The sequence below is a fragment of the Natator depressus genome, chromosome 1 (genome assembly GCF_965152275.1).
Source record: "Natator depressus isolate rNatDep1 chromosome 1, rNatDep2.hap1, whole genome shotgun sequence".
In the NCBI taxonomy this organism is placed as follows: Eukaryota; Metazoa; Chordata; order Testudines; family Cheloniidae; genus Natator; species Natator depressus.
This window is the reverse complement of record NC_134234.1, coordinates 188,880,949-188,904,662: the sequence shown is the minus strand read 5'-3', so window position 1 is coordinate 188,904,662 and position 23,714 is coordinate 188,880,949. Positions and strand designations below refer to the sequence as shown.

General features: G+C 43.7%; 1 protein-coding gene across 1 annotated transcript; it reads left to right on the top strand.

The window, feature by feature from the left end:
• The first annotated feature begins 2,659 nt into the window (after nucleotides 1-2,659).
• LOC141984092 (nectin-1-like) lies at nucleotides 2,660-23,385 on the top strand. Its single transcript, XM_074947032.1, has 6 exons — nucleotides 2,660-3,117; nucleotides 7,216-7,554; nucleotides 12,953-13,252; nucleotides 15,166-15,283; nucleotides 18,902-19,022; nucleotides 21,882-23,385. The coding sequence occupies exons 1-6, from the start codon at nucleotides 3,036-3,038 to the stop codon at nucleotides 22,053-22,055; spliced, it is 1,134 nt and encodes a 377-aa protein (XP_074803133.1). The 5' UTR covers nucleotides 2,660-3,035; the 3' UTR covers nucleotides 22,056-23,385.
• Nucleotides 23,386-23,714: the final 329 nt, after the last annotated feature.

Below are 23,714 nucleotides of genomic sequence, written 5' to 3'. Positions count from 1 at the left end.
GTTCCACAGGTTGACTCTGTGTTGTCGGAAGAAGAACTTCCTTAAGTTTGTTTTAAACCAGCTTGCAGTAGGAAGCAGAACTCACATGGACTTTCCTTTTAAGGTACAGGAACAGAACAGACCCCACTTACAGTCTCCTAAGAAGCCCAGATCCTAAAAATGCTTAGAAATTTAATTTTAAAAACCCCACGAAAGTTGAGATTTATTTGCATAGACCCAAAGGCCAACTCTGTTAACAAAGGACTTGCATGACTCTTCTGCCCCCCCATCCCCCCGCCCCAGGCCGCTTCAGCTTTGATGTGTCCAGCAGTTCAGCAAAAGGAGAGCTCTGTTGTATGTCAGAATCACCATGTGAACATAACAAATCCTACTGGCGGCATGACCTTTCTGTTATAACCTGTCTCCCTCTCCCTTATTCCCAGACTGTGTTTCTTATCACTTGTCTCACTATGTCTAAAAACTTAGTTTGTAAACACTTTGGGGGCAGGGATTATGTCTTTATTTGTCTGTAAAGCACTTGCCACCCTTGTGGGACTGCATAAGTAAATAATGGCATCCGGCTGCAGGGTAGCAGCGTGCCCAGTGCTCCTGCAGAGAAAAAGCATCAGACCCAAGAATGAGGAGGAAGGAAAGAGCAGCTGGATTCGCCAGTGACCCCAGTGTTTCCTCTGAAAAGAAGGTAATGACAGATATGATTTACATTGATGGTTTCAGTGAGTGACGCATTGCCAGAACTGGTGCTTGACCTGTTGATGTCTCAAAAGGGTGGTGCTTGACCTGTTAATGTCTGATCCCAGCTGTAATACAGATATTGCATGCCTTCCTTCAGTTAGCTGCTTGCCATTTAATTTTTAAGTTTATTTTTCTTATCTGACAACAAATTCACAACCAGCTTTAAAAATGAACAGCAAAACAAACAAATAAAAGAAAAAAAAGGCTCCTTTCTGATGTGACAGCCTCACACGCTCAAAGTTTTTCCTTCCCATTTTGCTTTTTTACATTTCAAAATATCAGCTCCTCACTTTGTCTCTGCTGAAGAACTGGGCAAGACCTTAGGAGGACCTGAAGCATGATACTATGTGAGGCTGTCACTAGATTGGAATCTTTCTTCCCCCTCCCACCTCCAAACTGAGAGTCTCCCCCTATTCCTCAGTTCTCCTCTCCCGGAGCCTTAAAAATCACCCCTGGTTTGCCCCTCCCCCATTGTGGGGAGGGAGAGCTGAAGTTCAGGTTACAGCCCCACCTGCCATCAATGAACTGGTCTTTCAAAGAATTTACCCGCAAAAAGCGAGGGTGGGAAATATGCTAGTTCTCACATGCCCAATACAAAAAAATGAGCAGAATAAAATTTGAACCTGTCTTTGATACGTGATAAACGGCAAAACCCCAAAGCTCCTGTTGTCTCTATTGCTCTCCTTGCTAAGCTTGTATATACCCAGAACCTCTTAAAATAATCTTAGGACTGACATAGTACTTTCCATCTGTGCATCTCAAAGCAGTTTACATCATAGGTAAGCATTTTCTCCCCCATTTTACAGCTGGGAAAACTGAGCCACTGAGCAGTGAAGTGACCTGGCTAAGGACACATGCTGATTCAGTGACTGCTGCTTTTGCCAGCTCTGTCTTTAGTCTCCTAGTCTAGTGCTCTGTACTGAGGACCATGCAGTCTCCCATAGCTGCACCCAGGAAAGGGGCTCTTGGAGAAGTTGTGATTTATGGTGAGACTATGAAGCTGCTCTGGCTCAAGGAGAAGTGAGGTTTTTTACAGAATAATTGTAGTGTGGAAGGGACGGGCGTGGGAAGGCAGAAGGAGAGGCAGAGAGAGGGGCTGACTTGAATCAATGTAGAGTTTAGATTCTTCAAAATTCAGCATAAAATAGAACATATCCCCCTCCCCATATGCTGATTCCTGCCTTTGAGTTGTGTGCATCTGAAGGAGAACGGTATAAGTAGAGGCACTCAGTCATGTGGTCATAAAACCGTTCACGTTTCTGGGCAGATAAGGGTGGGGAGGGAAGGATTCTGACCTGTGGGAGGCAGAGGACAGGGAGAAGCAGGAGCAGGGGGTGTCTGTTTTGGAGGCTCTGGGCAGTGGGAAGGGAAAGCTTAGAGAGCAGAGGGGAGATTTCAGAGCAGGCGCCGAAAGGGGGAGCTTTGGGTGCGCATGTGTTTAGCATTGGAAGAGGGAAGTAGGGACTATTTGGGGAAGTTTCTGAGGTGTGTAAGGGAAAGCAGCTGAAGAGGGGAAGTCAGTCCTATGGGGAGGGTTCTAAGGGCTGCGATAATGGGAAAGCCAGAGAAAGTGGCTCCAGGAACATCATGAGTTATGAAGAGCTGGATTTCCATCCCGGCCTACCTCCTCAGGCATTTCTGTGAAGCAAAGATGACTGTCGTGCCCAGAGGAACGTTGGGCAGCAGTGAAGGGGATCACGCGGGAATATGAAGCGTTGTATGGATAAGATATTTGCATTAAGAGGGAGATCCACAGACTCCCCCAGTGCAGTACCACTTTGAGCCCTAGGTAAGTAATCGAATGCGTCAGCCTGTGCAATCTGAGGAGGAAATCATGCTGAGGCTGTGTAGGGGAAGGGCTAATTCGTTTAAGGTGTGTCTACAGAAGGGGTTTCTGTGGGTGATTTAGGAAAGTGGAGCGAGAGGAAGGGGAGTGAGCACCCTATTCTGTGAACAGTCGATTTTCTCCAGTGAAAACCCTGGGCTGGGGCAGTTGGTTAATGATTGACATACCCGTTCCACTGTCTTGCTGGTGCCAGACAGGCACTCTGGTCTCAGCTACACTTACAGCAGCTGCAACTAGGAGATGAGGAGTGGGAAGAGAGAGAGCGCATGCAATTGGATGCAGGCAGGGAATCTCACAGAGGAATTTGAGCCGTTTTGAGCTGTGGCCTATCAGACGACATGAGTCATAAGCAAGAAAAAGGCGCCACATTCAAGTCGCCCTTTGAAAGAAGCTCCTTTTGCAGATCCAGGGGGAAAAGGGGAAAAAATCCATAAGAATAAAATAAACCTTCCCCGAGATGTTTTTGAAGAGGGTTTGGTGGCCTGAACTCTGGCTCATTCTGCTCTGGATACTCTGCCTGCTTAGAGCTCCATTCACAGGTGAGTGGAGTTTCCCTTTATCCTTTATCCTGTTTTGTATATCAGTTGCATGGCAGGAATCACTGGATGAGTCAGTCGTAAATAGAGCTGAGAACGTGCAACATAAAGAAGGGAGAGAGTGAGGGAGAGAAGGGACGGATGGACTGTCCTGTCAGACAATTCTAAATTGTTAATAATGATACTAGCAACGGTTAGTAATTGCATGTTTTGACAGGGGAAGTGAGAGGAATTTTTTCTTTTTTACTTTATCCAATAATTCTATAGATTCCCACTTATAATAAATATAAACAAATTAATTTTAAATTTCCCAGCAATTAGAGAAAAATGTCCTGATCAGTTTAACTCATAGGATAGAATCAGAAAATTCTGGGAGGGAAAAAGCATGTCCTCTCAACTAAGAATGCAACAGTCAATATCAAATTCCCTCCCAAACTCGGGTCTGCCAGCTCCCCACATCCTTACTCTCATGAGTTCTGCCTGAGAAAGCCCTGAGAAATTAGCAGTGCAGGTGATGAAAGACACTATCAGTTCACCTTGGCCCCACATTTTTAACAAAACTCAAGACTAATGCACATTACTAATGTGATATATATTTTCTGCAGAAAAAGGAAGCAGTTCAGAAACAGCCAGTAAAAATAATTACAGGAAAAGCTGGAGAAAACTTCAATATTTAGAGAGAATGAAAAGATTGGGGCAAACAAGAGTGGCCATGATAATGGTTTGGAGAATAATGAATACTACAGAAATCAAGTACTCCTCCTTGTCCTCTCATCATACAAAAAGGAGACATTAAATAAAAAGGAAAAGCACCCAATTTAAAGCTGACAAAAGGATACGCTTTTTCACACAATGCACAATAAGCTTGTAGAACTCATCCCTACAGCATACTGAGGTCAAGAGCTTGGCAGGATCCACCAGAATTGGACAGTTAGCTGGATAATGAGAACATCCACCGCTATTTGTTTAGGATATATTTAAGTGTGAAATAGATATACATTTTCCCACTTTAGCGTTTTAGCTAACCTCCAACTGAAGTTACAAAGAAATGCCACTGTAGAGAGGTGATTCTATAAATTCCCATCAGGGGGTTCCTGCCCCTCCTACTCATCGCAGTCAGATGGGCCATTGATCTGTTCTAGTATGGCAATGCCTGTGTTTCCAGTTTCAGAATAACAGCCGTGTTAGTCTGTATTTGCAAAAAGAAAAGGAGTACTTGTGGCACCTTAGAGACTAACCAATTTATTTGAGCATAAGCTTTCGTGAGCTACAGCTTTCGTGAGTTTCCAGTGGAATTTAGGTGTTACCAAAATGGACAGTCCCCTGCCGTGTTTGCAACCCTACATAGTAGTCCAAACATTGCAGCCTTTGGTTTGTGCTTGACAGCCAGAAAGTTAAACTGATTAGAACAGAAATGGAACAGACCAGTTTATTCTCATGTCCAAGGTGAATGAAAGTGAAAAAGCAAATGGGAGAAAGTGCATTTCATTTATTTTAAACTGTGTTCCATGTTGTTAATCTGAAGCGGTGTTAGAAATTTGGTCTTAACAATTTTATTAACCAAGTATTGATTCAAGGACTCAAAATCCTATTCCAGTCCCTCGTTTTTAGGATTACAACAGCTACTAAACACGACCTGAATGAGGACTAGGAGCAGTGAAATTCACAGAGAGAGCAGAGTGCCTTCGCATTCACAGCAAAAATCAAAGTCTGCTCTCCTGCCTGGTTAATGAGGGAGTGGGGGAAGTGTCAGAGGAAGAATCTGGGATCACCTGACAGACGGTCCCTGCAGTAAAAGAGGGAAATGAAAGAATAAATCCAGAGAGAACTCCCCCGACCCTAAGATGCTTGTGAGCTGGGAGCTCATTTCTCTGCATTATCCTGTCTTCATCTTTCCAGGCTCCAGTGATAAGTGACAGGAAATGCCCTTTTCTCTCATGCTCTACCTCAGTTTTGCTGGCAAATTAAATGTAAATCAGGTCCAAGTGCTCTTTTGGGAAACTGAGCTCACCTGAGTTGCTCCTTGGGTCTGTGACCACTTTGGGGTTTTGTTTTAGATCATATTAATTAACCAGGAGGGAGCAGGGAAGAAAGGTGGACAGTCCAGATACATGTCACAAGTCTCTTCTGATGACGTGAGTGGAGGAAGCATTGCTAGCATGCAGGTTGGATCAGTCTCATCGATACCCTGCATGATTCAGCATGTAGTATTTCTCTGGCCATTCAGTTCCTCTCTCTGTGCTTCCCTAACTGCTCTCTCTCCCCTCTCCCCTTTTTTTGGAAGTTGTGTACACTTGAGGAGAGCTGAGAGAAGGAGACAGCTCCAGGGAACAATTATTCCCCCTCAGCCCCCAAGAGTAGCCACACACCAAGAACAGTTTAGATCTCTTCAAGCTGCAGAAGTGTCACTCTCCTATCTGAACACACTAACCCAGCAGCTCTCATACTCTGCACTACAGAGCCTTGGTCTGGCACATGGTTCTGTGTTGTCTGTCTTGTTTCCAGATACTTCTAGAAGCATCATTATTTAAACAATAATTAAAAGGTGGTGGGAAGGGCTCCACACCTCTAAAACCTGAAGGAAACAAATGAGTCAGCATAGGTTTCTCCACTGGGAAGGGAAGAGCCAGGAGCTGCTAGTGGGAGCGTGATGTCACCGGAGAGAAAGGGACTGGGCAGGATAAGGAAAGGACTAGGTGGCGGACAATTAGAAGGGAAGAGGGGATCAGACCAAAGAAGAGAGGGAGAGGAAGTGAAGAGCAAAGAAACTCTGTGATAAACTTCTCCTTAGACAGCCGAAAACTCTCACTAATCCTCCCCTGCTGTTCCTTCATCAGGTGAGGAGTTGCTGAAGTTGTGCAAGTTAATGGTGTAATGACAAATTTGATGGAGGCTAATTCACATGCTACAGAATGGAATGGGAGGTGTCTGTGAGTCGATCTCTGTAAGATCTGGCCCACGCTAGAAAAAGGTTTTAGACCCCTTAAATCTGGCACTACCTCGATGAATCTGAAACAGAGCTCAAGAAGTGCATGAGGCTGCGCTCGCTGGACAAAGATCACTGTCTCAGCTTGTGTTTTATTTTATCACTTCCCCTCCGGGGAGGATTTCAGTGAAGAATTTTCATTTTGCATCCTCTGGGCCAGGGGTGGCCAACCTGAGCCTGAGAAGGAGCCAGAACTTACCAATGTACATTGCCAAAGAGCCGCAGTAATATGTCATCAGCCCCCCCAACAGCTCCCCCACCCTGCACCTAGCGCCTCCCACTCACCAGCAGCCCTGCTGATCAGCGCCTCCCTCTCCCTCCCCACACTTCCCAATCAGCTGTTTTGTGGCATGCAGGAGGCTCTGCAGGGAAGGGAGAGGAGCGAGGGCACGGAAGGCTCAGGGAGGGGATGGGAAGAGGTGGAGTGGGGGCAGGGCCTGTGGCAGAGCCGGGGGTTGAGCAGTGAGCACCTCCCAGCACTTTGGAAAGTTGGCGCCTGTAGCTCCCACCCCAGAGTCGGTGCCTGTATAAGGAGCCGCATGTCAACTTCTGAAGAGCTGCACGTGGCTCTGGAGCCACAGGCTGGCCACCCCTGCTCTGGGCTTATAACAGGCTAAATAAAGGGCTCCTTTGTGAACTTCCTCTCAGTTGTGTGATACCTGCTGCCATCTTGCGGCTTTGTGAAGTCATTGCAGCTTGCTGTTTTGTCACTGATTCCCCAGACAGGAAAGAGGCAGATGGAGGGACATTTCAGCAGGCTGTCCAGAGGACCTATTTCTCCTTGGGCAAAACAAGGATCATATATAGCATTTCCTTTTCTAGCGTGCCTATAACCAGCTGTTAACCTAGCCTGAAAAACCTCATGCTGTGTTAATTATTATTTTCCCATGACCACACAGATAAGGACAGTGTGTGACGCTTGAAGTGTATCTCTCGCACAGAAGACCAAGGCAGCTAGTATCATCTGAGCTGCATACAGTATCCACATGGTGGTCCGGGGACTATGTAAAATACATACATGCACAATGTGGTGTTCCAGGGCTGTCATAGACATTTCCTTCGTGGACGTTGCAGTCTCTCTTTTAATGTGATCCTTGATGTGGCTCTATTTCCAGGTGCCAATGAAGCAGTGAGCTGTGAGAGAGTTCCTGCAGCAGCCTTAGGTGAAGATGTGACGCTGAAATGTAACTTTAGACCCTCTTTTGATGTTTTACAAGTCACCTGGCAGAAGCTGGAAGGCTCTTCATTCAAAAACATAGCTACCTACAGCAAGGCACATGGAACTAAATCCATAGGGCCTTTCAATAAGAGAGTTTGTTTCAATGATACAAGTCTGAAAGCATCATCCATCACTCTTCGTAATGTGATACTGGAGGATGAAACATGTTATAAGTGCATCTTCAGTGCATTTCCACATGGTTCCTTCAGCAGAGAAATTTGCCTCATTGTACAATGTGAGTTTTAAACCCTTTTTCTCTAATGGTGCAGCACTTTCTAGTGGATTGGACCCAGAATGTCAGTGTAATTTTCTATTGGACCAATTTCTGTTGGTGAGGGAGTCAAGCTTTGGAGCTACACAGGGCTCTTCTTCAGGTTTGGGAGTGTCACAGATAAATAGAAGGTTGAACAGATTGTTTAGCATAAGCAGTTAGCACATATTCTAAATCTAAGGGACCATTCAAAGTCCAGTAACCCATTAACACCCCTGTAGTCATAGTGGGTTACAGATTGTTATAATAATTAAGGCCACACTTAAGTCATGGGATACTTGTCAAATAATTGCAACTGAGTTGCAGACAAGACATGGAAAATCACAGAAAAGTAAAAATGAAGCCATATTATTTGCAGTAATTTGGAAAAGCTAACCTCGGGATCCCCACTCTGCCCAGGGGGCCTCCTGTCAGAATTACAGTGGAAGCCTAATATTGCGGGATCTGCAATTTCTGCAATATCACAAATTAAGTAGGGCCTTAGAAATAAGCCATAAATGCATTGTATTTAGTAAGACCATGATTTTCAGTCTCTAGGAAAGTTATGCTAAACTGTCTATTCAACCTTGTTGTGACGGGTTCCCCGAGGTGCAGCCTTGGACTGCGGGACCACTGTACCCCCCTTAACTCTCTCCAGCCTGGGCTGTCTCTCACAATGTCTCTTGCTAGTGACAAGCAGCAAACCCCTCCAGGTGCTGTTATCTCTCAACACAACTGCATGAGGAGCCCCCAAAGCCAGCTAGATTGTCTGAATTCTCCCTGAGCCACTCATGAATCACACAGAGAAAGGCACCAGCCAAATCCCCCCAGCTCCCAGCACTGTACCTCAGGAATATACCATCTTACGCTTCTCAAGATGGGCAGTGCAAATGTATTAACTAGTTCGACACTTCATCAATGGAAAGTGGATATACACCAGGCTTTGCAAACCTTAGCACTTCATACAAACTCGCTGATAAAGATAAACAGTAAAACACATTTATTGACTACAAAAGATAGATTTTAAGTGATTATAAGTAATAGGCAAAAAGTCAGAGTCAGTTACCAAAATAAAATAGAATATAAGCACGCAGTCTAAACTCTCAACCCTATTAGACTGGACAACATCTAGCTCAGAGGCTCTCAAACTGTGAGAGCTCCATTCAGGTGGTCCGCGGATAGTTCCATCTAAGGTGCACACCTTGGCGGCTGCACACGAGAGAATGAAGGGCCACCCACCTAATTAGTGGAGCTGTGCAGGTGTGGCTCCACTAATTTGGTGCCTGACCCCTGGTGAAGATGCACATGTAAGGTGAGGTGGTGGCCTTGGGGGGAGTAGGTGGAAGTGGCAGTGAGGTGAGAAGAGGGAGTGGGGGGAATTTGGGATGTGCAGGGCTGCGGCAGCCAGAGAAAGAGGCGACTTTCCCCAGCTCCAGGGCTGCAGCTGCCAGGAAGAGATGGCCCTCCTTCTCAGCCTCAGCTCTGTGGCTGCTGTGGTGAGGGAGAGATCCCCCTCCTTCCCAGCCCCAGCGGGAGACAGAGGGCACATCCATCGCATTTTGATTTCATTAACTTAAAAATATATGTTGAGTATACAAACTCTTTCACAAGAACTATTTCTAAACATGGAAATGGTTTTTGTGGTATCTCTTACTAAACCTCTACCATCTAGTTAGGTGGTTTTTTTACACGTTCTGTGTTTAAAGAATGTTATGAAGGTTGCAAAGTTAAGCACTCAAAAGTTAGAAAATAAATTCTGTGTGTATGATCACCAAACAACCTTAATTCTACCCTCTTTTTCTCCCCTACCCACTACACTGAAGGAGGCTGGGGTAGTCTAGAAAAAATATATGATCATGATCATGTATAATGCCCAAGAAGGTACTAATACAGTTAAATAACTTTTCTCCAATGTAGTCTTTTAGTGTAATTTTCTATGTTTACTAAAGGACAAGGTTAAAACAAATTATCTTAGGTTTACCTGTAACAAGCCCTTATCATGTATCATCAATAAGATTGGATCCCTGAGCCTTTGCTGTTGCACCAGACTGCTACCTCCACAGCACTAACTGGCAGCCGGAGAAGGCTGCTGTTCCAGAGGGGGAACGGCTCATTGGCATTATGTGCTAGGTCCAGAGGTTGGAAACCAGCCCTGCCCAGATTTCTCTCTTCCCTATCCCCAGGAGACAGGGACTCCTCTTCCATGCTGGGGCAGCAAGTCTGGGAGAGATGAGATTCAGGGCATGTTCCTCTGTCTAGTCCAGATCTCCCCACATTCTTCTTGCTACAGCTATTCTCACAGCCATTCCTAGTTTGGTGCATCTGCTGCTGCTTTGGCAGTGGTGTTCAGTGTTCAGATCTTTGATTATTAATTTGGCAAGCAAGAGAAAGAGAATGGTGATCTTTAACTGTTGAGAACTCAGCTAAACCTGAATGGAATTTCATGGGACAAAGAAAAGGCACTTCTCCAGCTGGAGGGCTTTCCCCCTGCTGAATTTCAAAGGGTTGCTGCAAACCAGGAAGGTTTTAGAGCTTCTAAAAACACGTTATTCTTTTACAAAGAAAAAAATTACAAAACCTAAATGTAGGGATTGCTAGCACTTGACCTGATAATACAAAAGGTTGTGAATGTATAAATAGAGAGACACAGGATCAGCAGAGACATGAGATGAAACAGTATAAGATGTTCTAATGTACAACAATATTCAGCTATTAGATCAGTAGAAGAAGCCCATCCAAGTTTGAGTCAGTTTGTCCTCTAACATCCTCCTGCTCCTTGTGTAACACACAGGTTCTCAAAGACTATGTTGGTTTCATCATTGTACATCCAAAGTTTAGCTGTGTTCATGATTATATAGCAGAACAAGCCCCTCCCCCAGCCTTGTGATCAAATCCACAGGAGGTCTCGAGTGAAGGAAAGTTTTACAAGGTTTCTCTTGTGATGTTTCCTCAGTAGTTTTCAGCTGAGGAGGTGCTGTTGCTACATGCTCCCTGTTGCAAGGTGGAACACCCACTAGTACGGCACCTCCTGCTGGTCGGTGTGGGAATTAGCTTTTCCAGCTTTGGAGCGTCTCCTGCTGGCCTGTGTCTCCCTTCCTGCCGCCTGCTTCTCCCTTTTCTCCCCCACACTTTAGTTCAGGCCCCACATCCCTCCTGGCCTGTGGTGCCCCTTCTCTCAGGCACTGCCCCCTGGTAGTACCCCACACTTAGGGGTCCTCCCCTCCCTGGGGAACCCCAATTCCCTGAAGCCCACTTTGCCTCAGTGACTGACTGCCAGTCTTCATCTAGCCCCTTTTCTCAAGGGCAAACTGTAGTCTGAAATGGCTGCTCATCATTGGCAAGGGGGTTTGGACCTGCTGCCTTTTCCTGGCCTGGCTATCCCACTGCAGCCTCAGTACCACCACAGGCCCTTTTTGCATGGCATCAGCCTGGGGACTTGCCTGGCCAGAGTTCCCCAGCTCTGCCTGTCCTTCCCCAGCACTGCTCTGTTTGAGATACTCTTCTCTAGCCAGCAGCCAGGTCCTTCCCACTCCCCCACTGAAGTAAGTCTCCTCCTGCCCAGCTCCCAGTCCTTTTATCAGGGCCAGCTGGACCCTAATTGGGTGTGGCCACACCTGCGGCTGCCTACCCAATCAGCCTCCCTTGGCTGCTTTCAACCCCAGCCCTCTCCAAGGGCTAGCTTTTAACCCTTTCCGAGCCCCGCTGCACTCCTATAGAAGAAGTTAGTTCTTCCTCAAGTATTGCTGATGCCCTAAAAGCCACTGAGGGTTCCACTGGGTCCATCAGTGTAGAGGCCCTGTGAACATACCAGGCATACCGCTGATCTGCTTTATGGAGCTGAATTGACAGGGCTTTCCCTTCTGGCCATGGTTCTTGTATCCAGCTCCCAAAGGAGGCTCCCATAGCATGGAGAATTTCCACTCAGAAGTTAATACAGCAATTTCTGAGTGGATTTTCTCCTGGATTGATGCAAGAGGATGTGTCTCCAGGCTTACTCCCAACTTTCCCCTTTCCCATGTGTGGATCCTCCATTCAATGAAGGGCTCTCCTTGGATTTAGGGACAGGGAGATGATGCCTCAAAAGTGTTTATCAGCACATTTTTTCCCATCACAGCAACAGGACACATGAATGTGCAGGGAGTTTCCTGTGGATCTGTGAAGAAGGTACCATCTGGCCCAATTTTCTTCAATTTCCAGCCCTATGCCTGCTGCATAAATACACCTACCAAACAGTTAAAATATAGTAATACACCATTAAAATTGTTCGATCATATTAAAGAAGTTCAGTATTAAAATCACAAATGAGTTTCACTCCCCATAGTTTAAATTCCAGGGTATTACTAATTAAGAGGTCTCTTGGTTTTTCATCTCTTGTTTTTACTGTTTCTCTCCCTCTCGGTGTGAAACTTGCAAGCTGCTAATTGTGTTAGTACATCCTAAGACAGAGTCTGTTCTCAAAGCAATACTTTGTAACAAGTACTCACAGAGAGAGAGAGACTCAAAGCAATACTTTGTAACAACCGAAACAGCACCCAGAGACTCCCTGCCCTTTTGTTGTATTTATCTCGCTTTAACAATTGTGATTAAAATAGAGATAGAGGATGTATGTGGATGGATGCTTGGTGTGGATAATAAATGAATGATCAGGGAGGTGCCAGCCTAAGAATCCAGTGTCCATCAGCCAAAGAAGGCATCAAGTGGAAACAACCAGAGGACCCCCGGAGGGCAGACTGGAATCCACCCCACAGCCTCAAGGATGGGAGAACCGAAGAACAAGATAACATCTGGCAGCATGGAGCTGTCAGGAATGTGCCAGCTGCTGATTGATTCAGCAACAGCATGATGAAGCAATTCCCATAGACTGGCATAGGAATAAATTCCTACAAAAATGGACTCTAGAAAGTGAGAACTTTGGGGTCTGATTCTGCAAACCAACTTTCAGGAGCATCAGATGTGCATCTGACAAGGCCCTGCTCCCTCCTCGTGTCCAGGCCACTTGGCCAGTGGCTTGGCACGAGCAACTCTAAGGCTGGTAACTATGATAACAACCTTGCAGAACCTCTGTGTGTGTGTCTGTGTGTGTGTGTATGAATGAATGTGTGAATAAATATGAAATTGAATGGAATGTTATAGCTATAACTAACTGCTTACTTTGATTCTTTCTATATTCACAATAAATGTGGCATTTTGCCTTATCCCCTTTAATAAGATCCTGCTGGCTTTTATGTTATTGGTACAACAAAATCTAAGACTATAGAGGAACATATTGAACATATCAGGAATAGTCTGTTTTTTTCTATTAAAAACTTTGAAAATGTTTTAGTGTTTTGGTTACTGTGTAAGGAATATTGACATTTCCATTGCACTCTACTTTTTCTCCTAGCGATTTCTGCAGTAAGAACTGAACTCCATTCAAATGACAGTACCCCGGGGCTCCTGACTGCAGTCTGTTCAGCTACAGCAAAACCTGCCCCAGAAATCACATGGAAGCCTGAGGGCATCCTGGTTGACCAGCCTCAGATACATGGAGTTAAGAATGCAAATGGCACAGTAACCGTGACAAGCACGTGCAACGTCTCCGTGAGGCTCCTGCGATCAAAGAACCTCCAGGCTTTGACTTGTATAATAAACCACCCTGTGGGAAGGAAAGAGAAGATAATTTACCCACTAGAAGAATATGAAGGTAGGTTAGATCTGGGTGTTGGTATATGATAGTCTGGGGAGTGGAGAGCAGAGAAAAGCCGTACCAAAAAAAAAAAAAGTTGTCCAAAGAATGTTGGTTCTATTCCAGTGAATTAAAAAGAAAATTTTAATGTAAAATCACAGTGAATTCAGTTGTGCTTAAATCTTGCCTGGTCATAGACTTGCCCTGTGAACCGTGCTTTTCTTCAAAGGCTCATATCTGAGGACTTCTCTTCACTGCAACAGCGGGCTCAAGTTAGTGCACTTGAGTTACTACATTGCAGCTACACATAGTGCTTTGATAAGCAGAGTGATTGGATTCGCTGCTAATGAGATTTTGTAACTTCAGCACCATTCCTATTTCAACCTGCTCCCCTGATAGGCCAGCTCACGCAAATGTAAAACACCACTTAACTTGAGCTAGAGACTTGTGTGTGGATGGGAGTCGAGTTAAGGATAACACTCGAGTTACAACTTGCACTGAGTGTGATATGAACATGAACCCTGACGGTCTGTCTGCACAGCAGCTGGCAGGGTGCTTCCCAGCATGGGTAGACAGAGATATACTAACTTAGATGGAGATAGTGTGCTAAAAATAGCAGAGTGGCTGTGGCAGCTTGGATGGTGGCAGGGGGTAACTAATTCCACTGGAGCACCTACGGGTGGCTAGCCTGAGCGGCCACATGTGCTACCACATCTTCACTGCTATTGTTACCCATGCTAAAACTGGGCCTTCCCTTGCAGTGTAGACATACTCTTAGGTATTCAGAAGACAAAGCTTTTCCTGATATTTCAATCCTAGAGTTGTTTCTGGAGCTTTAGATTAAAGGATGTACTCTACTAAGGATTTCTTACAACAAATTACCTTATTTCTTATAAAAGGTCACCAAAGTGGCCATTTTTTAGAAATGAAATTTTTTACAAAAAGTATTGTAACCATCAAAATCTTTCATTTTTGGTCAGTTTCAAAATAACTGCTTTTTGAATATTCATTTTCATTTTTACTTTTTCATTTATTGACAACTTTGCTAAACAAAAATGTAATAATGATTTTGACAATAAAATTGAATATATTCAAATTGAGTATATATTAAAAACCCACATTGTTGAATCTTTAATTTAAAAGGGTTCATTCTAAACTCTGTGAAATGGAGACACTTTTGAAACTTGCAACCTGTTTTTTTCCATTTTTCAAGTAGGTCTAAGAGGCAATAGCAGTATAAATGAGTGTTCATGGGACTCTCTCTTCACTAATAGTAATTTTTATTAAGAATCTCTACTTAGCACTTTCAAAGCATTTCACAGCTACTAACTAATCCTCAAAACACATCTGTGAAATATGTATTACTAGAATTAGAATAATAATGCAAAAACATGATTCATACCTGTTTTAAGAATGAACAAAGCTCTGTGTTTATATAGCACAAGGTTACTCACTATTCATTATTGGCTATTCATCAATCCTTGTTCTCCTGTTCACAAAAACTTCCATCCAATCAGAGAGCAGAAACAGAACTGTGTAACCCAGATGACCAATCACATTTAGAAGAGCTGATAATGGAAATGAAAAGCTCATATTACCCTATCTGTTCAAAAAATCCGGTACACTGTTCTGTGAATAAGGAAGACGTGACCAGAGATCAGCAATGATTTGTGAACAATTCAGAAACAGAAGAAAAGTTTTATCGTCAGATTATTTATTCATCATGAATAATTGACCTGCTCTAACGAATATCCCCATTTTATAGTTCAAAAAATGATACCCAGAGAGGTTAACCAACATGTCCAGCTTCTAAACTTAGTTTAGAACTCAATGTTTGCTGGTTCCCAGTATTTGGACAGGAAACATAAGAAACGCTTTGACATCCATTTGGGTTCTGTGTGACATTTGGTGTTTGCTAATTTGCATTTCAGCATCTGATGAGGAGAGCGGAATATGTATCTGGCAAGTGCTTTGCATAATTTCTTTTACTCTGAATGCCATAGGAGTCACCATCATCATCCTGACATGCAAGAAAAGCAAAGGGAATAAGTAAGTTGAATGATCATTTTCTAGTAAATTATTTTACAGAACTCTATTGCACTCCTCTTTCCTGCTCCATAGCTTAACACCATGTTACAACAGAAAGTTTCCACATAACATTTACACTTACAAACTTCAGTGCACACATACAAAACATATCCTTTCCTCTCTGGTCTGTTTTCAGAGATGATGTTCTCAATCTATAATGTAGCCTAAAATAAAGCATGTGTCACCTGAATTTCTTCAGATCTTGAAAACAAACCTTGGTGTCTGTCCCAGATTTTTAGAAGTATTTACATGTTGTTATACTCAGTATTGGAAGGCCTAACTGATTTAGGAACTCATCTCATTTTCAAAAGTGACTTAGGCACTTAGGAGCCACTATTCCATTAATAGTCAATGAGTTTAGGTTTCTAGGTGCCTTTTAAATGAGACTTAGGCCAGGTCTACACAACAGACCTATACCTACACCAGTGAGTGATGTAGTTATACCGACCTAACTCCCCCATGTAGACAGGGCTCTGTCAGTTTTCGGGGCTGGCAGGAAATTTGTAGTCTGTATCCAAAGTGTTGACAAGTTTTGAGACCTGCATATACAATATCCTTTCCCCTGGATTCCTGTAAGGCTTTCTGTTGATCTTTGGGATATGCTGCAAGGCTCATCTATTTTCTAGGATTTTTGCATAGATGGGAAAATTATTATATTTCTGGATGAAAACTCAGAAGTAGGATTGTGCAGAATAACTCCATGCTATCATGGAATGCTATCATGACTCCATGTGCAGCAGACTGACTACTGGATAAATCTTACACATGGCAAGCTGGGACTATAAATCTTGTCCTTCAGCTTCAAAAACACCTCCAGCTAGTGATGTGCTGCCATAATGTTAACAAGGGTCTGCTTCCAAAATGTTCTGTCTCAGTCAGTGATGCATTCAATGTTCCCTGGGTAAAATACTCTCCACCTCTGTGCCACTTGTAATACAGCATGGCCAGAAGGCAGCAGGAGAGTGATATATCAAGCATTCTTACAACTACAATACCCACCTGCGGAAGTGAAGAAACAGATTGACAGAGCCAGAAGAGTTCCCAGAAGTCACCTACTACAGGACAGGCCTAACAAAGAAAATAACAGAACGCCACTAGCCGTCACCTGCAGCCCCCAACTAAAACCCCTCCAACGCATTATCAAGGATCTACAACCTACCCTGAAGGACGACCCAACATTCTCACAAATCGTGGGAGACAGGCCAGTCCTTGCCTACAGACAGCCCCCCAACCTGAAGCAAATACTCACCAGCAACCACATACCACACAACAGAACCACTAACCCAGGAACCCATCCTTGTAACAAAGCCCGTTGCCAACTGTGCCCACATATCTATTCAGGGGACACCATCACAGGGCCTAATAACATCAGCCACACTATCAGAGGCTCGTTCACCTGCACATCTACCAATGTGATATATGCCATCATGTGCCAGCAATGCCCCTCTGCCATGCACATTGGGCAACCTGGACAGTCTCTACGTAAAAGAATAAATGGACACAAATCAGATGTCAAGAATTATAACATTCATAAACCAGTCGGAGAACACTTCAATCTCTCTGGTCACTCGATTTCTGATCTCAAAGTGACTATCCTTCAACAAAAAAACTTCGAGAACAGACTCCAACGAGAGACTGCTGAATTGGAATTAATTTGCAAATTGGATACAATTAACTTAGGCTTGAATAGAGATTGGGAATGGTTGATTCATTATAGAAAGTAACCTATTTCCCCTTGTTTATTCCTTTTCCCCCCCCCACCGTTCCTCAGACGTTCTTGTTAAACCCTGGATTTGTGCTGGAAATGGCCCACCTTGATTATCATACACATTGTAAGGAGAGTGATCACTTTAGATAAGCTATTACCAACAGGAGAGTGGGGTGGGGGGGAGGGGGAGAAAACCTGGATTTGTGCTGGAAATGGCTCACCTTGATTATCATACACATTGTAAGGAGAGTGATCACTTTAGATAAGCTATTACCAGCGGGAGAGTGGGGTGGGGGAGAGAAAACCTTTTGTAGTGATAAACACCCATTTTTTTCATGATCTTCTGTATTTTCCACAGTATGCATCCGATGAAGTGAGCTGTAGCTCACGAAAGCTTATGCTCAAATAAATTGGTTAGTCTCTAAGGTGCCACAAGTACTCCTTTTCTTTTTGCGAATACAGACTAACACAGCTGTTACTCTGAAACATAGGAAAGATATGTAAGTCCCAGGATGAGAAGAAGCCTTACTCTCTGTAGAGGGAAGAAAGGTTTCTATAGATTAATTAAAGCACCTGAAGCCAATTAGAGCACCTGAAGCTAGTCACCTGATAAAAATCCCCTGCTTCAATCAGCTAGGGGAAGGAGTTGGAGCAGAGAGCAGTTTGAAGGAGTTGGAGCACGGTGCAGTTTGGAGGAATTGAAGTAGAGGAGAGTTTGGAGAAGTGCTGTGGCTGGCTAGAAGACCAAGACCCTAGGTAAAGAGGCACCTGGCTTGTGCAGAGAGAGAGAGGGCAGGAAGCCCCACAAGCTGAAGAGCAGGAGAGGGAAGTAGCCCAGGGGAAGGAAGCACTAGTTCAAGTGGTTTACCACTATCCCTAGGGCCCCTGGGCTGGGACCTGGAGTAGAGGGCGGGCCTGGGTCCCTCCCTCTCCACAACCCTTCTCTGGGTTACTAGTGGGACAGTAAATACCCTAGTTCAGGGGCAGGAAACTGTGCCCTGAACCTCCCCAAGAAGAAGCAGTGCAGGACCCATCATCATTGTACCGGCAATTTGCCACACACTGTATCAGTTCCACATGCTTTCCCTTGCTAGTGGGGGTGGGGAGAATAGGGGAGGTGAGATGGGTTTCAAAGTTCTTCCAGTTCCAGGCTGAGCATGACCAGGTGGGCACCAGTGGGGAAAATGGCAGGCTGCGGTGGCTTCAGAATCGCTATTGATGGTTCCCCTCTGACCACCCAGTTTCACCACACAATAATGGAGATACCCTGCAGCACTGCTGCTTCCTGAATGAGCAAGATACAGCTCAGTACCAGCCTCAGAGGTGACTGAACGTTTTTCACAAGCGCAGCCGGCCTTAGTCCTTTTGGACAGAGTGCAGTTTTTGTTTTCAACACTCCCAGAAACATACTGCTCCCCAGTCTCTCACTGCAGAAGAGGAGTCCAGCTGCTTGTTCCACTTCAGCCTCATCATTGGCTCACATTGATTTCTGTGTCATATCTAGCTTCACAGGAAAAGAAACTTACTTATTAAAAAAAATGAAACTGAAATTCCCCCTCACAGGGCCCAAAGGCCAGATCTGTTACAAAGGGACTTATGCAAGCCCATTCCAGTTCATCGTGGCACTTCAAATGAAAGGAGAACTCTCCCATGTAGCAGAACAACCAGGATGTCATCATAAACGTTAGTCACCTCAGGACTTTTCTTTTGTGATCTGTCTCCCCTCCCACTGTCTTAGCCCATTATAGTCATTGTCACTTGTCTCCTCTTATCTAAGTAGACATTACATTCTTTTGGCAGGGACCATATTTCTGTAAAAATGTCTAGCACACTGTTGGGCACTGTATAAATATTCAATATTTACCTCACAGACCAATGAGTAGCAGCATGCCCTGCACTCCTGCAGAGAAAAAGAATTTGAAGCAAGATGGAGGAGACGGACACCAGTGCCTGCCAACACCTAAGAGCCAGAGTGTTTCCTATCAAAATGAGGTAACAGCAAATCATAGACAGGCAATTCACATTCATGTCTTATATGAGGCAAACAACCTAGCAATGCCGAATGCTAGGGAGTTGAGGTCTGCCACACACTGCTTAATTTGTGCCATGGCTTGCCAGGTCTGAGCACTGGCACCTCTAGGTTTGGCAGTTCATAGCCCCGGTACCTCTGGGGTTGCCACATCAGTTATGAAAGTAAAACAATTGCTTGAGCCCCAGCACCTCTTTCATTACAAATTAAGCACTGCTGACACAGCTACAATACAGACATTGGATGTCCTCCTTAAAAGAAACACTTAAACATTACATTGACTTTCTTTTGCAGGCTAATTGACTTCCTTATCTGTCCAGATAGACACATGTGTTTACAAACATGTTCCAGATGTTCTTCACTTTGGAGAACGTCAAGCCCTCACTTCCCATCTTTTGTGCCGGAGTCTGGCAAGATATTTGGAGGATCTGAATAATGATGCTCCAAGAAGCTCTAACCTGATGTTCAGCTCTCCCTCCTATTCCTCTGTGCTTCCTTAAGAATCAGCCCCCTCCATCTCAGTTGAAGGGAGGGAGAATCAAAGCTCATGCTGACACCTCAGGTGACATCACCATTCAGGCCCCTCAAAGAACTCACTGAGCACCTCCAGTAACAATATGGAAGAGGGAAGGCATGACAGTGATGAGATTTCAATGTGAAAATGAACAGGAATGGAAGCCTTTCTTTTAAAGACAATGGAAGTTCAGACCATGTCATAAAGGGGTGGTACAGCACAAAACCTTAAAGTGCTTCTGGTTTGGCTTTGCTCTTCACTTTTATCCAGTGCTTAATTTGCGATGAAAGAGGTGCCAGGGTTCAAGCAATTTTTTCTTTCATATCTGAAGTGGCAAACCCACAGGTGCCAAGGCTCTGAACTGACAATCCATGAAGTGCCGGGGCTCAGCCCTGGCACAAATTAAGCACTGCTTTTATCACCCGTGTAGTCCTAGAATCTGCCTTAATAATCATTTATCATGTACAAAGTGCTTTTTACCCATAGATCTCAAAGTCCTATATATAGGTGAGTAAACATTGCCTCCATTTTACACTTGGGACTACTGAGGCAGAGGGACGTTAAATGCCTTGCTCAAAGTCAGCTGTCAAGGTGATGGCTTTGCTGGCAGTAGAAGCCTGATCCTATTCTATTGCAGTGGCCAGTTAGTCGTGTTGCTTCCCATAGCAGTATCTAGTACATTGGCTGCTGGAAATTCAGTTCCTGCAACCCAAGAATCATTGGTCTGTCTCAATTTACTATAAAAGAAGGGTAATTGGGGGGGTGGGGTTTCAGGGAAATGAGTGTAAGGAAGGGGCAGAGGTGGAGGGAGAGAGAAAGTCAGAGATGTGATGAAGGCCCATTCTCCGTTACTCTGCTTCTGTATTTGTGTCAGAAATAGAGAGTGGGAGAAGGTGGCTTCAGGTCACTTTTTCATTTCCTACATTTTGGGAAAGGTGGATCCTATCCTGGAAGTCGGTGACTAGATGTAGTATGGTGAGCTCTGGTAACATTTCCTGCCACCCTGGCCTGCCCTCTCATGGAAACCTGTTGGGAGTATTCTCAGGGGGCCATTTCTGCCCCCTGTGTGCTGCCAGAGGGGCATATTATTATCCCTCTTTGAAAGTATGGAAAATTGAGGTAGAGTGCATTGAATTGACTTGCTCATAGTCTCAGAGTGAGTCAGCGGCTGTGCTGGTGATAGAGGCCAGTTCTCTCCACTCCTAGTTCATTGGCCCGTGTTGCTCCTATGTTGAGTAGGAGGAGGGAGGTTATTATCACCTCTGTATTTAGCACTGGTGCGACCCCTACTGGAATAGTATGTCCAGGTCTGGGTGCCCACAATTGAAGAAGGATGTTGATAAATTAGTGAGGATTCAGAGAAGAGCCACAAGAATTATTAAAGGATTGGAAAACATGGGCACTAGTAATAAATTCAAGGAATTCAATCTATTTAGCTTAACAAAGAGAAAGGTAAAAGGTGACTTGATCACAGTCCAAGTACCAGCTTGGGGAACAAATATTTGATAATGCACTTTTCAGTCTTGCAGAAAAAGTTGTAACAAGATCCAATGGCTGCAAGTTGAAGCTGGACAAATTCTGGCTGGAAATCACATGTGCATTTTTAACAGAGAGGATAATTAACCAATGGAACAATTTCCCAAGGGATGTGATGGAAACTCCTTCACTGGAAATTTTCAAATCAAGATGAGATGTTTTTCTAAAAGATATCTAGGAATTACTTTGGGGGAATTCTATGGCCTGTGTTATACAGGAGGTGAGGTTAGCTGATCATAGTGGTTCCTTCTGGACTTAGAATCGATGAATCAGTAGCCAGGAAATCGGTTGTTTTGAGAAGCTGTGATTCCTGATACAATTATCTGACACTTGAAGTAAGATCCTCACCAATATTTTACTTTAAAAAGGGACTGGGGAGCTGGGAAAAGGTACCAGGGGTAGAGGGAAGGGATGGGTTGAATCAGTTCAGAGTTTAGATTCTTCAAAATGCAGCATCACACAGATGCTTTTCCCCAAAACTCTCTGTTCTGCCCTTTTGGTCACATGGATGTAAAGGAGAATAATATGACTAGTGGCAGTTATAAAACTTTCACATCTTGCAAGCACCACCAGCCTACTGATTTGTTCCTTAATCTGACTCATTTATACCCATTGCCTTTTTAATGTGTTAGTTCTAATTTATGGTACTGGCTTCTAGGAATTTTGTTCAGTTCATCTGTGTGCTAGTGTTTTCCCCCATTGCTTTTCCCTCTCTGATAATTTAAACTTTTACCTTTAGTACCACATAACTGTATCACTTGTTCTTACATAGGGAACCCCAGGAAGTTCGCGCAAGAGAAAACCGTTTTCAAAATCAAAGGAGAGCCAAACAGATACACTGGTACCCAGATCAGTGTTTTCAGAAGGAAAAGAAAAGTACGAGGAAGGCAATCTGAATCATTCATTTATGGAAGGGATTGAAGAGATTGATGACTCCGTTTTTTAAAAATTAGAGAGAAGGTAAACTTTCACTACTGAAAATGAAAAAAGCAGAGAAACCAATGTCACTAACTCAGCATTCAAACCTGCCCCAATGAAGAACTTTTTCAAAGCATTGTGCACTAGCTCGGAGAGAGGACCTATTTACAACATGACTTTGACACAAAAAGAGTTAAAAAGCGAGGGGGAAGGGAAAGAGGTGATGACTTCATTTCCCTCTCCCCTCCATTTATGGTACGTAAAAGGTATGTGTCTCTTTCAGAGAATCCATTTGATCTGAGACTTGGAGACGGAAAACATGCAGGTGAACAAAACCAGGTCACACGCCTTTCCTTCTCGCCATCGCCCCTTCCCCCAAAGGAATAGCTGCGGCTAGAGCTGTGTGAATAATGGATTTCTTGGTTTGCCGGCAATTCCAAAAAATTGAAAAAACAATTATTTGGGTCGAACCGAAAACAATTTTTTTCAAAATTTTCAGCAGATCTAGGCTATGTTTCATTTCTGGTTCTAACAAAATGTTTTGGCTGAGCACTTCAACATTTAATTTCTTAAATCACCTTTAAAGTAAATTTTGAAACAAAAAGGTTTTTCAGTTGGAGACATCAAAATGTTTCAGCTTTTGGAAACCATTTTTTTTACTTTTTTTCCCCAACAAAAACAACTCAGCAAAATTGATGCAAACTCACCAAAAGTTTTGGTGTCACTGAATATTCATTTTTTTGCCAAAGATAAAGTTTCAGTTGAAAAGTTTCACCCATCTCTAGCTGTGACACCCTTTTCATGGAAATTTACATTTAAAAGTAATTATCTCCCCTTTTAGACTCTTTAATCTTCAGTTTACTTGTTTCCTGCTACATCAGGCAGATGAAAAAATTGAATGGGGTTTCATTGTTGCTATACTGACCTCAGTTTAAAAAAAATCCTGTCTCTTAAAGAGTTCAGACACAAGTGGAACATCTCTCCCAGCCTGTCCTCTCTCTTTCCCAGGGTAGAGAAGCTGTGGCCAAATTAAGTGAAAAGAAAAAGAGGTAGTCACTGTTAGATGAGTGGAGAGAAATGCAGAGGAAAGTTCATTTGGAGCAAACAGCAGGAGTTATAAAATCAAAGAGGGCAATTCTGATCTGGAAATCTAGGTAGATTAGACTAACATTGGATAGAAAAGCAGATGTACCATTTTAATACTTCCTATGTCAGATGAATACAATGTAGAGAAATTGTAAAATGCAGTTTTTTAATTCCCCCCAAATCCTTGTAAACTTTCTCGTCTGCTTTAATTTCAGTGATTTTTCTTTGTACATGTGTACAGGGCTACTTAGCCAACAGCGTCCATTTTACTGCCAGAGAATAAAAAAATCTACTCTTACAAAGTTTGAAGTGATAATGTTCTTTCATTTTGGATCTTATTGAGTGTTTCACTTAGATTAGTCAATATCAATAATGTTTTATGATCACCAGAGCACATATGGTTTAACTGTGAAGATCTCCGGCTCCTTTCCAATTGTACAATTTTTTCCCTTAAGAGGCAATTTAAAATAACTTCCCACACAATAGGGCTTTAGCAGCACCCCATAAAAATCAGTCTGTTTCATTTCACCAGTATTGTTATTCAGTAGCAAGTCTTTTTTCCTAAAAATCCAGAATGGTTTCTTGTCACAACGATTGCTGA

Bases quoted from the DNA above. Each gene is read 5' to 3' on its own strand.
- LOC141984092 (XM_074947032.1), top strand. From the start codon at position 3,036: ATGTTTTTGAAGAGGGTTTGGTGGCCTGAACTCTGGCTCATTCTGCTC. The intron at 3,118-7,215 runs GTGAGTGGAGTT...CTCTATTTCCAG, and splicing joins GCTTAGAGCTCCATTCACAG to GTGCCAATGAAGCAGTGAGC. The intron at 7,555-12,952 runs GTGAGTTTTAAA...TTTTTCTCCTAG, and splicing joins AATTTGCCTCATTGTACAAT to CGATTTCTGCAGTAAGAACT.